The 15,229-nt window shown below is 43.4% G+C and overlaps 1 protein-coding gene across 2 annotated transcripts in view; it reads left to right on the top strand.

Moving 5' to 3' along the window:
* Window positions 1-15,229, top strand: part of LOC133345008 (C-type mannose receptor 2-like) — a 64,036-nt gene that overhangs the window by 36,284 nt on the left and 12,523 nt on the right. For both annotated transcript variants that reach the window (XM_061555348.1, XM_061555349.1), the window contains 7 exons: window positions 226-255; window positions 8,592-8,758; window positions 10,190-10,257; window positions 12,100-12,200; window positions 13,137-13,285; window positions 13,491-13,602; window positions 14,191-14,372. In XM_061555348.1, the coding sequence (XP_061411332.1) occupies window positions 226-255; window positions 8,592-8,758; window positions 10,190-10,257; window positions 12,100-12,200; window positions 13,137-13,285; window positions 13,491-13,602; window positions 14,191-14,372 (809 nt within the window). The remainder of the gene's footprint in view (window positions 1-225; window positions 256-8,591; window positions 8,759-10,189; window positions 10,258-12,099; window positions 12,201-13,136; window positions 13,286-13,490; window positions 13,603-14,190; window positions 14,373-15,229) is intronic.

Below are 15,229 nucleotides of genomic sequence, written 5' to 3'. Positions count from 1 at the left end.
GTTAAGGTATTTGATTACTTAACCTTCTTTGAAAACTCCTATATCCCTACTACTTTTGCAGGCAGGGTATACAAAACGAAATATATAAAACTACACAAATTCAACGCTGGGCACCGATTCCCAAGCAAGACAAGTTTGGAATTGCATGAGCTAATAATCGGTTTAGGTAACACGTTTTATCACTCACACATAATTGATATGTATTTTGAAATCTCTGCTTTGCAGGTTCCAAAGGAGACAAGGATGAAATCCCACGTGAGTACATATTTGTCTTTTTGTGACCAACATCCTCAACTGATTATCACAACAACATATTCACGGACATTACTTAACTGAATCCGGCTCTGTTACTCCAAGCCAATCCCAACTGTCCCCGCCCATGTAACCGCATTCTGGCTGCTTATCCTTTTCCCACTATTCACTCTCCTCCCACTGTGAGCCAATGTTTTACTTATGCAGTTGTACAAATATAACATGTGTGGAATTCTTACATTTTGGCTGGCTCTATGCAAGTGGAGACTTAGTAGTCATCCAGGTTTTGACCGGACTGTTTTTTGATCTAGCTGTACAGTGTCTATTCGATGTCTTCAACCAGACATCAATGTCCAGTATTTTGGCGCACTGGCATTGTGAGAAGCGTGTCCTACAACCTGTCATGCAGCGTGCTTGACGGAATGTGGAGCGGAGCATTGTACCCCATGCAAAGCGAGACCACACCGCAGCATAAATGGTGTATACTGACCAAGAGTTTTCCTGCTTAAACAAAACTATGCTGATAAACATTGGTCCAGAGAGCTGATGGACTGAAAACAATATTTATTTTCTGGTGGGCAACAGGAATGTTCTCTGTGTGTATGTTACCCATGATCCACCACGATGGGACATCATTAGTATATACAAATCCTATCGCAGTGTTCCATCAGGGGTCCAGCCCCTCCTCTCGCTCCCCTGCCCTGCTTTGCTTACAATGCAATTTTTTTAATGTTTCAGCCATTACCAATTATGTGCCCCTTAGTTTCCTGTTATCCTGATTATGTTAAAACGTTCAACATATAATACATTAGTGCAACCAAAAACTGTCTGCAGTTCCATAGATACTCTGTAGGTAAAATAAGATATGTCCATTCAATCTGATCACTCGCCAGAGTATGAACACAAATAGTTGTTCTTTTTCAAACACCAGTTAAATTGGGTGTAAATATAATGCATGTGATGAGATGTGATGAGATGTAAGGACATCCCCATCCAATAAACAAGATTCAAGCACCCGCTACCAACCATGCGCAAGGCAGTTGTGCCTCTTGGCCAAGGTAGATATTCTTGAAGGAGAGGTGAGGGTTAACTGAGACAACACAGCTGATTCGTGAAGGAAGTGTGGTTTGATTTTACTTGAGGTCCTGCTGATGGTAACTTTATACAACAATTATTCAGCCCCCCCTCATGAACAATTTTAGGTGCCACTTTGCCAGGAAAAATGGGTAGTGTTCCTGTCCGCTCTGAAGGCAGCGTCCAATTCAGAGTTAGGAGCAAGGACCCCGGCTCATAGAAGAATCTGGTCAAGCATGCTCTGATCCATCCAATATCCACACACTCGAGCGTGTACACATGTGTGTATGTGTGTGTGTTTGGTGAGCGGTAGTGTAGCGGTGAGCGCTACGCTGCGCTGTGAACCCGGCGACCCGAGTTCGATTCCTGCTCACGGCCAACACCAGTGACGATTATCTGAACTGGCTTTGGGCCTCCCATATGTCGACTCAGCCTTAAATGAGTACCTGGTGCGGTGTGTAAACATCGCCACTAGCGAGCGGTGCTGGCCACCCACTCCCTCGTGTGCCGTGCCGGCTTTCATAGGTGTTCGCTAACAGCACTTGCCCCAACAGTCTATTATCTTTATAAGGGGAATCTTTGTATGTGTGTGTACAATAGCAGAGCTGTTGTGCAAAGCCCTAGATAGTGAGGAACATTGGTGGGGGTTGAGAAAGCAGCAGTACACACGCTGGGACCTGTGTATATACATTTTAATTTTTAAAGGACAACAGGCCAATACAAGCAATGCCCCCTCACCTTGCCACTGCCTTCTTCCCTCTGCGTGTTTCTGCAACTGCAGCAGTTACCACACAACCTCCAATGACAACTTTTACAGACCTCCTTTGCCAGTACTGGCAAAGGAGGTCTAATGATGTAGATGCTCACACGAGCCCTCATTACTTTGATAGTGCGTTGTCTTTGAGCTGTACGCCTTTTGGCGTCCTCTGGTCGAGCATCAATTGGGTCGAGGCTCAAAAGAAAGCCATCCCTTTGTGTGGACCAATCTTTTTCAAGGACAATGCATATATTATCATAGTGTTTTTTGTTTGCATTTTGACTGCAAGTATTGTGGTTAATGCAGACACGAATCCTTGTATAAAGGTTTCAGTTTTGTTGCCAGAAATAAGGGGGGGAAACACTAGTATTAACTTTAACTGTATCGTTCCCATCTCAATTGCTGACCTCTGTGTGCCCATCCTCTCTCGCCAACCCTGCATGTGTTCTCCACCTATCTCAGCCCCCTTTGCTCTCGAGCCACCTCTGTTCACTTCCCCCGTACTGGCTACCTTTGTCTTCAACTGTGGCGTGACGATAGTTCAACAATAACGACAATAGGATTGAGGCGAACCCCGACGAGAATTTAAAACTAAAACCTTTCTACTCTTTGGTTCTTTCGGTAAAGTCACGGATGTTATAAAATCAAATAAATCACGACGTTTCGGGCGCTTGTGTTGCGCCCGAAACGTCGTAATTTATTTTATTGTATACCTACGTGACTTTACCGAAAGAACCAAAGGGTATGGATTCCTGCAGTCACGAAAGCTTCAAATCAAGATTAAAACCTTCCTGTTTAGTTGAAGCTACACTGCTCTAGTATACAATGTCTTTCTCTGGTGAATCCTGAACATTGGCGACGAACATTCCACCAGTGGTGGATAGTCCATGTTCCCATGGCAGGGCCTGCTTATCCCTGAAACAACCACTGCAGAATGTCTACAAAGTAGTACCTTCTAGATTTGAAGTTTTCGTGACTGCAAGGATCCATACTCTTTGGTTCTTTCGGTAAAGTCACGTAGGTGTTTTTATTTATTTATTTATTTTTATCCTTTATTTTTTTTCACCTACGTGACTTTACCGAAAGAACCAAAGAGTAAAGTAGTACCTGTTTTATTGACTCCAGTTGACCCTCGTCCAGACTATGAACTGATATCCCATTGATAGGAAATTAACTCGTTAAATCCTTTGAAATGTATGCAGTCATCCAACCTCCGCATCAAAACATTTATAACTTAATAAAGCCCATTCATAAAACTGGAACAGCTACACTGAGGTTGCAGAAAGAAAGTAATAATGCACGTATTAGAAGGGGATTCACACAAATGAAATAAATTGTCTCCAACATTATTCTCAGCAGCGTTACAAGACAGCTTTTTTCTGAACTTTGGATATGGAGGAAAAATGCATACACATAAATGGGGGAAATATTAACCATCTCTGATTTACTGATGATAGTCATTATATGAACCAGTGGGAATTAACTACAGGAAATTATTAAAGAACTTAATCAAGAAGGCTGCAAATGTTGCCAAAACAAAAGTCACGTACACTAAATGGTGTGGGTTTTATTGACGACAAAAACTATCTTTTTACTGACCCTTGATTGAATTAGGAGGCAGTTAGACATACAGGAGTGACGTTCTCATCCTTTAATTTGTAGCTGAGATGTCTGGTGGTGGCATTCTCTCTCTCCGATGGAGTTTTGAAGCAAGGATTTCAGGGAGGCCGTAGAGAAGAGAGTTGGAATAATCCAAACAAGATGTGATGAAGGCATGACAGCGAACGGGGTGAGAAAATGGCTGATGCCGGATATATTAAGACAGATGGAGGCGGGAGGCCTGCCGGAAAGCAGATACGCGCACAGTGCCTTAAACATAACGATAGTTAAGATGTTAGGAATTAATCAATTGTATTATTTCAAATGGTGTTGTGAGTGTTGTACCCATTCACTCATATGTACCAGTATAACCACTGTGAGCTGGGAAGGAGGAAAGGATTGGCCTGTCATTTTTTATATGAACGTATACGACCCAAGTATATGTGGTTAATGCAGACATGTAGATTCGAAGCTTTCGTGACTGCAGGAATTATTCTTTGGTTCTTTCTGGAAAGTCACGTAGAAAGAAATTAAATTAAATAATAGAATACAACGTACGTTTCAATTGCAACACAAGCAACCATCATCAGACTCGATGTTGCATAGCATTACACTTCCTAATTTTACTAAATTTGCTTTCTACCGTGCTTGTTTATGGGTCCATTCTCTCCTCCGGGTGGTATGGGCAGTAATTCCACACAACGCTCCGTGCTTGTGTGTTTAGAAGTCCAGAGTCCAGCTCCTCCGTCCCTCTATGGGCAGGAATTCCACACAACTCCCCCTCTGCCCCCCCCCCCCTCTCTCTCTATTTTAGGCCTCGACACAGAGACGTTATCTTTCTGTGTGCCTATGTGTGTGTCTATCTCTGTTTGTCTCTGTGTGAGTCTCTCTCTCTGCTTGTGTGTCTGTCTCTCTCTCAAATTTAGTAATCTTTGGAAGAACGTAATCAACCAGCTGGGGTGTTGACTGTTGTGTTGGCCGACTCTCTGTGTTGAATTGCATTATATTTCCAAGTTTACTAGGTTTGTTTTCTCATTCATGTGTACCTGATGATGATTGCTTGTGTTGCAATTGAAACGTTTCTATTATTATTTAATGTCTTTCTACGTGACTTTACCGAAAGAACCAAAGAGTAATCGTTGCAAAAGGTTTCAGTTTGGTGTTTTAATATCTTAACACCTGTTTTATTGTCAGAAAGGGTAAAACCTAATTCTTATATTTTGATACTGGCAAGAGAGGTCCCATGATACGACCCATAGTGTGCGTTGACTCATTCTTTGATCCTGTCATTTATCAGTAAATGAATGCACGTCTATTTCAGTGTGTACCATATCACTTGAGTTCACTACTCTTACACACTGCTTGGTGTCACTTTTTTATAACTTATTTTACACGTTCTTCCTAGACTAAGATTTTTGGATCCAACTCGTGTTGCCCTTTTGGCCATAATTTTGCTACATTTTGACGAAATGACGGCCGTGCTGGTGAAACATCGTTCGCTCTCTAAAATTTTTAGTTCACGGGGGACCGATTGTACACTGACAAGAACTGATACCACTGCTACTAATCTTTGCACCCGTGGAGTGAGGGTGGTGCCAAACAATGGCTGGAAGTTTTCACCATTGGTGGGAGGCTGTGTAGGCGTGGCGCTCCAGTTCGCCTTGTCATGGTGCGTCTTCGGCTCGTCCATTCTGCAGTTTTTTTCATGGCATTTCCAAAAATAAATTCAAGTAGGTTTTAGCTGTTAAAACAGCGTGAAAAGCAACAGAATTGTGCCAGTCACGCACACGAAGAAGTTTAAGGTAATGATGTTATTTTGCCCGTGCGGATGCTGTTGAACTGATGATGATGCGTAGGGCCTTTGTGAAACCAGTGACCTGAACTCGATTTTTGTCCATGGCTTACATCAATGGCATCTGTTCAATGGCATCTCTATGTCAACTCAACTTTAAATGGCTATCTGGTCTTCACTTTGGCACGACAGCACACCTGCAGTCCAGAATTTTGGAGACAAATGATAGGTGGATTGCCAAGAGAAAGGGGCCGATCGTAGTTGGTGGATCATGAACAAATGGGGGGGGGGGGGGGGGTGGAATATCATAAGCTGGAGCAGCTGCACCGTCATGATGTTCATCACTATCATCGTGATCATCTTCATCATTACCAAAGTTATCATCATACAGCATCAACATTTCCATGATACTCATAATCGTCATCCACTATCCTCATAATTATATTATCATTATCAACATCGTTTTATAGCAATGTCATCATATTTAACCTTTGCAAAGACACCTTTGGCTTGTGCTACAATTCTGGGCAGAGCAACAACAACCGCCATTCGCCACTAAGTGGCGGTGACATAACCACGGCGCTTGTGCCAGGCTATGTGCACTTTAATTCCACGTGAAGTGTCTAACGTCCGCTGGCAGGAGGACACGGGACAGACCCAGGTGCCATGGGTCGACTGACTTGAGATGATTGCCCCCTACTATGCCCTACTGTCCCAAACTATGTGCAGAGACAAAGACAAAGACCCCCCATATAGCCTTAACACACTGTTGGGGCAAGTGCTGTTAGCGAGCACCTATGGAGGCCAGAACAGCATAGGGGGGGGGGGGCATGGGTGGCCAGCAACCACGCCCGGCCGCCTTTGTCTCCCTAGTGTTGATGTTTACACATGGCACTAGGGTACTCATTTGCTGGCTAACAGCACGTGCCTCCTACAGTCTGTTGGGACTATACAGGTTAATCTTTGGCTATGTTAAAGAACTCGGTTGGTTGGCTTCGGTGGGGTTTGCTGGCTGAACGTGCTGATTGTCAGCACACGTGGCCCTAATTTGTTTCGGCACAATTGGGCCCCACCCATTCCGCAGAGCAAATTGGGGGCAGAAATATGTGCATTCCATTCGGCAGAATCGTTTTTTGTGCATAATTTGCACCTATCGGCGGAATTTCGCAAAAGCACGCAGCCAAACAAGAGCACATGAATCGGGCCACTTTGTCCCAATGGGCTCTCTTCCTGGTACTGTGGTGTAGGAATAACTTTTTAAAAAAGGAACTTAAAAAATGTAACACGGATGGCACTGATTTTATTTTATGTAACGTTCGCAAATTATGTTGTATGACTTTACAGCGCAGTGTTTGCAAATGTCAAAACACCTCAAAGTAGTAAGATCTCTGCTAGCCGAACTAATATGAGGAAGTCCTGGTCCGGTCAGCTGCTATTGTATAGCCAGCTACAAACGTAATGAAAATCTTGTCATAAATAACAGTCACCCCGTGTATATGCGTGCATGTATGGAATCTATCATCGTTAGCAGTGTGCGTATGTTTTACTGTCTGTGTCGGGTTGTTTTCCGCTTAGTTTTAATGTGGTAAAGCGCTGTGAGGCATTGTGTGAATGGTGCTTGATAAAACGGAGTTTTACTTATCCCAGTAAACAAATTACTGTGTGTCTACTGCAATGTGGTGTAGTTATATTACTCGGTCGGTTCGACGGTTGGTCCCAAGGGTCTATTGGTAAATTACTTATTTTATTGCAAATGTAGTAAATCAATCTTTATTAATTGGCTAACCCGGTTCCATTAAGTACATGTCACGCAGGGAAAGTGCTAGGCTCCACATTCCGTCAAACACGCCACTCCGTACCGGGTTGTTTGTGCACGTTTTTCACGATGCCATTATATTCCAAACAGTGGAAATTTGATGTCCAGATGAAGGTGTCAACCAGACATGTTGGTTGCGTACGGTGCTAAAGAAGTTCACCATAGATAGATAGATACAGACATTGTTGAGCTCGATCAAAAGCCTGACTGTCCAGGCAAAAACTGGATGGTTAGTGAACCAACTATCATGGATTGCTGTTGTTTTTACTGGTAGGAACCTCCTGGTTACACCAGCCCACAGGGGATTATTGTATCCGTCCGTCCGTCGTGAATCCAAAAATGGGAGGGGTGGGGCTGGGTGGAGAGGGGCTGGGTGGGGAGGGGCTGGGTGGGAGGTGGGGTGGGGCTGTGTGGAGAGGGGCTGGGTGGGGAGGGGCTCGGTGGGGAGGGTGGGGAGGGGCTGGATGGGGTGGGGCTGGGTGTAGAGGGGCTGGGTGGGGAGGGGCTGGGTGGGGGGTGGGAGGGGTAGGGCTTCGCACTGCTTGTAAGCCGTGTACTGAATTGGCAGCTGCATTTCTAGTCAGTTAACAATTATGCATTGGTTGTTGGGGGACAGTGGCTCAATGGTTTTCGCACTGCAATGTGAGGCCGGAGAGCTGAGTTTGATATCTGGCCATGGCTGACATCAGTGGCCAGTTTTAACTGACCCAGTGTGAGTCCACCCCCTTAAACCAACCCATACTGAGCAGTGCGGTGAAGTATGGTCAAATAGCCTTCATGACTGACAGCATGGGTAGACATCCAGCAGTCGATTTTAGAAGGGCTGTAAATTGTTATTAATTCTTAACAATAAATGACACATTATCGTGCAGTTATTGCTTGTTATTTCACGTGTGGAGTGTACGTGGTTAGCGGAAGCCACATCTATGTTTTGCGTTGTGTGCGGACAAGCTGAGTATTACACTAAGCGACCCTTGCAATTGCAAAGGGCCCCGTGGCCAGCAGAGGGCCCCCCTAGAGTCACTGCTAGCAAGTGGGTGAAAAAAAAATCATACATCAAAGGGGCCTCCAACCAAATTTTGCTTAGTGCCCCCACAAAGGTCTAGGGCCGGCTCTGGTATTTACGCATGCAGTGCTGCCCGAGTTACGTTGAGCAACGCATCTGTTGCAGGCGTAGTGCTTCTCGACCGTCGCTGAACACGTGCCTGTGTTCCACTGACCCCCGTCGTCCACGAGGTTCATCAGCACGTACGACGTGCTGCGTACTGAGAGCTCTGCTGTGCTTCCCGCTTGCGTTGCAGTGAGCGGCGACACGCAGTGGCTGCATCACCAGGGCGCCGAGTACCTGTTTGTGCAGCAACCCTTGAGCTGGATCCATGCCCGCCTGTCCTGCACGCTGATGGGCGGCGAGCTGGCCTCCGTGCGTGACAGGGCCGAGTTTCTATACCTGTTGCACACCATGCAGAAGGTAACCAAGAAGAATTTACAGAAATGTTATCTCTACGCCGAACTTAACCTTTCACATCTGTTAGTTTTAGAAACACGTATATACACAGCAGACTTGTTACTTTCAATTTCACGTTGAATGTTTGTACTTGGTGTGCCAAATCCGAGAGCTGTAAAAGTCAATCTTGTTAAATCCATGAATGAGACGCAACTTGGCACTGCTGAAACTTCCACCAGCAGGCACTTGACAGAAACGTACACCAATAGATTATATCGTCCGTCCGTTTGTCCGTCTGTCCGTCCGTCCGTCCGTGTAGCAACATCGCCCCCTACTGCAAACACTTGGCATGACCCTACAAAAACCTTTAGACTCAGTGGGGCTTTCCTGGCTAAACACGTGTTAATAATACATTATGTTTATATTCTTTGGTTATTCGTTCCTACCAGCCCACCCCGCAGGGTCCTGTTTTCGCACCGTACATAGACAACCGTGCTAATGAGAGGTTTGGGGAATGACAACAAACTAAAGACAAAAGAAAGTGGTAAAGAAATTAGTTTTCATTCTCGATTTAAAAGTCCATAGCTCCAGTGGTTTCCTAATATCGAAAAGAAGAGCATTCCATATGTCCAAAGAAGCGCATTTGAAAGCACGCGATGTGATGCCCGTTTTTGTCTGATGGCTAACCAAAAGCCACTGTTGCGAGGATGACCGGAGTTTGCGTGATGATTTAGACTCCTTGACGAGAAAATTGTGTTTTGAAGACGATGGTTTGTTAAATGTATGGTGCCTTTGGACGCCTAGGCCATCCCCGTGCTGCAGCGCTCGCATTTTTTTCACAATTTATTTACATATAAACAAAACAAATTTTACAAGCCCTTAAGAAAATTTCCCAAGTCTTCCACATCCACCGAGCCTCAGCCTTCCACCTCTGCTTCATGGCGATGGTAAGGGACTCGGATGAAAGTGTAAAGTGTTATTAAATTGTAAAATATCAAATTCTAACTATTTGTTGAATTTGTTCATATGTTTTAAATTACTGAATAAATGTCGTACGTGGTGTAAAACATGTACAAAATTAAATGGTGGAACGCGGACAGTTGATCGGTCTGGTAGGGGGTACACGACAATCTTTCGGTTGGGAACCAATGCTTATAAAGCCACACAGAGAATCACTGTGCTACGGTGCGAAAGAAGTGTAACATACATACTGCCTGTGTATGTGGGAATGTCTTTGTGTATGTAGCTGTGCATGTGTGTGCATTAAATACATTTGAGTAAAAAATATAAGAGTTTGTGACATGTCAGTGTCATTTAACATTTGGAATTATATGTTATTTAGTTATTTGCAGCATGCCAGACGACTCCCATACTCAGAAGAGCTCTGCCTCCATTATGATTCTGGCTTGGAGAGCTGTTGCTGCTGTACATGTGCACGTGTGTATACATCTACAGCTGTCAAAGGCCTCGCTGCAGCAGTGGTGGATTGGACTCAGCATGCTGGATGGTGACAGTGAGCTTCAGTGAGTCCCACATCCACCCACAATCAGGTTGGCTTTTGGCAGGTTAGGCTAAAATGTATTTTCATTTGGTTTTGTGTGTGTTTACATCTTTATCCCAGCCCCTGCAGTGAGATCAAGATATTCTATTGTCTTAGCTGCCTACGCAGTGTCGCCACAAAGCATGCCACTTAAAATAATGTAAAGGTAGTCTGGTGAAATCCTAACCGGAAGTCAAATAAACCCATCATCCCTCTGGGTTAATAAGGTTAGTATCAATTTGTAGACAATAAATAGAGAGTATCTTTTGGAATAATTACTTCTGCAAAACATTGTCAGAATGTGCCAAGATAGTATGGAATTGTATTACTAAGTGCAGAACCATTCCTGTAATATGTGTAAAAGTCTTATCCCCTAACCACCGCTAATGAAAACTCACCTTAAAGCCATAGTGTGCAGCTTTCAGTACAGATTTTCTGAACAATTCTGCAATTGTGCAGCCCTATCCTGGCTCCGGCCCTAGCCCTGCACAATTTGGTTATTTTCACTGTACAGAATGTAGGCTTGGAGTAATGCATTGTAGACGTGGCAGAACACATTGGGATGAATAATGGGGAATCGTTTCACAATTTTTGTCCAGAAAAGGGGCCATAATTCAAATAAAAGGGGTGGAAATGCAGACTTTTACACTTCAGGAACTGGGCCCTTTATTTTACTTGTTTTGTATAATATCCCCATCAATGTATGAAAGCACATTGAAGGATTTCCATTATTAGAAACAGAATAAAAAAAAAGTAAACTGTACAGAGTTCATACTGTACATGGTATAAGAGTGTGAGCAATGCACATTCAAATCCTTATACTGTATTCCAAACACTGATCATGATACTTTACAGCAAACATTTCCACTGTTTAGGCATTAAGTATACATTGTTTTACAACCAATGCTCATATGATCATGAATCCATAATAAAAATGTTTTTGAGTTAGTTTGCATAAATATAAATGTGTCATTAAACCTGCCACCACCCGACACAGCCAATTAATAAGGTTTGTCAGTAAACAAAACGTGCCAATTAGTTACTACTTCAGCACACCGATGTGTTGGAGAGTAAACCCACAACATTTACATTTCGAGTACGACATTTCACTGTAAACTACAACCAGCTTCATCAGGCGATTAGCCAGAATTGTGATATGGAAATGTACATAAACACCGAGTTGCACGTTCTTGCAAAGTGCAAATGATTAGCACGGTTTTATCTACGTACTTGGTTTTACACGAAGCTGCTGAAGGGTGTGAGTTTAGCTTTGGAGTGCTGTGCTCATCCCGTAGCCTTCACGCGACGTTCAGGTTCCATCACTGGCTGGGTGAGCATTGCCCCACGCTTGTCCGACCAGGGATACAGAGGGGCACCCCCACATTCACAAGCTGCGTCTGTCACCAGAAAGTCAACAGCATACGTGAACGTTACAGATTAATTCATGGTACTGTTTCATAGTTAGATTTCGTTCATGAATGAGCGTGCAAAAATTTGAGCGGTCACTCTTTGTGCTATATTGACACAATAGTAATGTAATGTTCGTTCGTCATGGGACCTCCTTTGCCAGTACCAAAGGCACTTTTAAGACTTCGGGTGAAATGTGAATCCCTGAAAATCATAAAGCTAGTATCAAGAGTGACATAGCCAAGGGGAGTCACCCATTATCGTGAATATCATTTATCATCATGAAACAACATGAAAATCTAACATGGAGTGAGTGCATATTTAGGTTTGGTTCCTCCACAAAACTCTGAAATTATTTCCGTAAGTCACTGTGCATACAAGGCAGTATGCAGTAATGTCCCTTTTTATGTGTTGGTAGGTGGTCGGATGGTTCGTTGTTGACGTTCATGGCATGGGCAGAAAACAGACCGAATGCAGCCCGCAAATTCCAGACCTGCGTCTACATGTCTGCCAACAAGGGTGAGGCCGGTTCTTTTAATGTGATGATGTGTATTCAGTCAATACCGGCTTTTGCACAAAGAACTGTTTACAAAACAAAATTAGGCATCACGTTTGATGGTGCTGCCATTAGATCGTCGATTTACACCATTGGAACCTCCTTTGCCAGTAGCAAAATATAATAATTGGTTTTTTACCCTTTTATCTGGCAAAAAAACTGACACCTTTTTTTTTACACCACGTGCGCCTTTTGGCGTCATCTGGTCCAACACCATGTGAGACTAGGCTCTAAGAAAAGCTGTCTCGGGTGTGGATCAATCAATTTCAAGGACAGTGCATACATTATCAGAGTTGTGTTTTTTGTTTGCATTCCGACCGAAGGTATTGTGGTCAATGCAAACATGACTCCTTGTAAAAAAGATGTCAGTTTTGTTGCCAGATATAAGGGTAAAAAAACTATTATCATGATGTCCAATGTTTGGTAAAAATTCTTCCCACTTTATGCTCATAATTGTCTTACGGAGAGTCTAGGTTCCACCTCGTGAAGGTGGAATTTACATCACTGGATAGCGGCTGCCAATGGAAATAACCACGGGCCGAGATGTTGAATAGATAACGCCGCATCTTTAAACACAGTGATACCATTGTTAAGGACATAGTTAGATAGGAAATATAAAAAAAAACTCAACACATTTGTCAACAACAGTGGCTAAAAATGAAAATAAATATACAATAGGCAATGTTTCAGGGAACGACTTCTTCATAGGACATTGCCTGATTATATCCATATTGTTTTTGAAATCGTATTTAGGCAATGTCATTCACAAATGTGTTAACTTTTTTTGTTATTAGTGGCCCGTGCACCACTGCAAATGCAACATTACCAAATCCTAACTGTGTTTTAATTAGATAGCAAGAGTGTTGTCGTTGACGGGGGTGTGTTCTGATGGTTCTCAGGTACTTGGGGGGACATGCGCTGTGGGATGAAGCTGCCAGCAGTGTGCAAGCGCTGGAATGTCACAATGTCAGTTCCAATGACTCCTCTACACCCTGCCACGTCGGCCTGGGGGAACTGTCCTGATGGCTGGCATGTGTTTGGAGATAAGGTGGCCAAGTAGTGCTGCATGCAACTGCGCACTCTTCACTGCAACTTGATCCATTGTTGGAAATGGTTTTAAGTATTTCTACAAATGCGTTTATTTAGGCATTGGTTTGTAACAGATTAAAATATTTTCATAAAATTTTTCCATAAGGTTGACTGGAGAGACGACAATCTGTGCGTGTGTGCTTGGCGTGTGCTGTGTGGTGCAGTGCTTGGGATTTGTGGATGGGCCTGGGCAGGCCAGGACGTGGATGGGTGCTAAGGAGTACTGCGAGAGCCAGGATGCAACCCTGGCCACCATTGCAAACCATCTCGAGCAAGGTGCCTGTCTGTCCTAGTGAACCAACCTCTGCACACTTGCTGACTCTATTGCAGGTCTTGCATAATGCACACAATAACATGCATATGAGAAAATAAAGTGGAATTTTATCGTTAGGACTATGTAAAATGGTAGTCAAATACAATCGGTGTTTATATTCTTCTTTTTACTCTATATGTTGTGATGGGCTTGAGTGACAGATTTGCATACAAACATGTGGACTTTGCAGACATGTTTGTGAATTTGTTATTTTTATACACTATTTTCTCCAGAAAAGCCTTGCTGAATTCCGACTCTTTTTCAGGAGGGTCCTGCCAAGCTTTAGCATTATGGGGCGATATTTATATGTGTAATCCCAATTGAGTAATGTCTAGGTAATTCTTCAGATATTTGTCCAAAACCGGTTACATTGTATATTTTATAGCTATGGGACAAACTCATATAATATGGAGGAAACCCATTCCGAACTGGGGGAGAACATACAAATTCCAAAGATAAAGGTGCCAAAGTCTGGAATCGAACCGAGGCCCTTCTTGCTGCAAAGGCGCAAGTGTTCCTACTGTGCCACATCTGTGAATGTGTGTTTACAGCATTTATCATCTTGAAATTGGCACCGGGACAAGACAGCTACTGGGTGGGACTGCATGTGCGTGCGAGCGTGGGAGCATTCACATGGCTGGAAGAACGCAATGTTACATTCACCAACTGGATGCACCCTGCTTTGGTCAAGACAGACAAAGCAGACCAAGGGAGCAATGACAAGGGTGACTTTGTACGTATCATTCGTGCATTTTGTGTTTGACATAAAAGTTTAAGTATATGCAGTGTTGCAACAATTTTTGGAAATTGTGAGAATCAAAATCCTGTAACATTTGCAAGCTTCTTTGTAAAACATATAATTTTTGGAGGGACAGCTTTGACGATACAGATTGAATTTGAGAAGGGAACAAGTGCACAATTATGTATGTGAAAGGAAGGCTGTCATTCCACTGAAAACGGATGGAATAATCACTACTTCGGCTACATAAATCAGTCTCCACGTAAGTCATACATACATATGTGACATGGAGCAACATGGGTAATTATTTTGGATTGGCACCCAGAGGTCAGAGGCCAAGGTGAAGACAAAAATCCAGATGGTAGGTAGCTGGAAAAGCAGGCCTTTGAGGCCTGGTGTTGACTCTGCTACAGGGAATAGCGGAAGGAATTGGTGACGAGGGTGCTATCCCATCACCGACATTGGCCATAATGACCTCTTGACCTGAAATTGAGAATTTTAAGATGACAACATTGAAAGTGCATTTCTAATATGATGGAAACCATCAGGCCTGCTTGAGATTTTATGCAATTTCTAATTGTAATGTCAGCGATAAGTGTTACCGTTTATAGTTCCCTTAAAGTTGGGCAACATCTACATTGAGTCATCGTTGTGTCCTGTTACGTTTAATGAGTCGAGGTGAATGATCGTTAATTATTGAACTTTTAATATTTTCGTTTTGCCACTTAACTGGAGAGCATTGAGCAGTTGGTATACAGTGGTGGAGCATTAGCATAATGGTGTTTTTGATAATGGTGCAAATTATGTTTACACACACCCTAAGATTATCTAACCCACCGGCAGCAGTTGGC

This window comes from Lethenteron reissneri, chromosome 21 (genome assembly GCF_015708825.2).
Source record: "Lethenteron reissneri isolate LAM-NWPU_2019-01 chromosome 21, ASM1570882v1, whole genome shotgun sequence".
Lineage (NCBI taxonomy): Eukaryota > Metazoa > Chordata > Hyperoartia > Petromyzontiformes > Petromyzontidae > Lethenteron > Lethenteron reissneri.
This window is presented reverse-complemented; position numbering and strand designations above follow the sequence as displayed.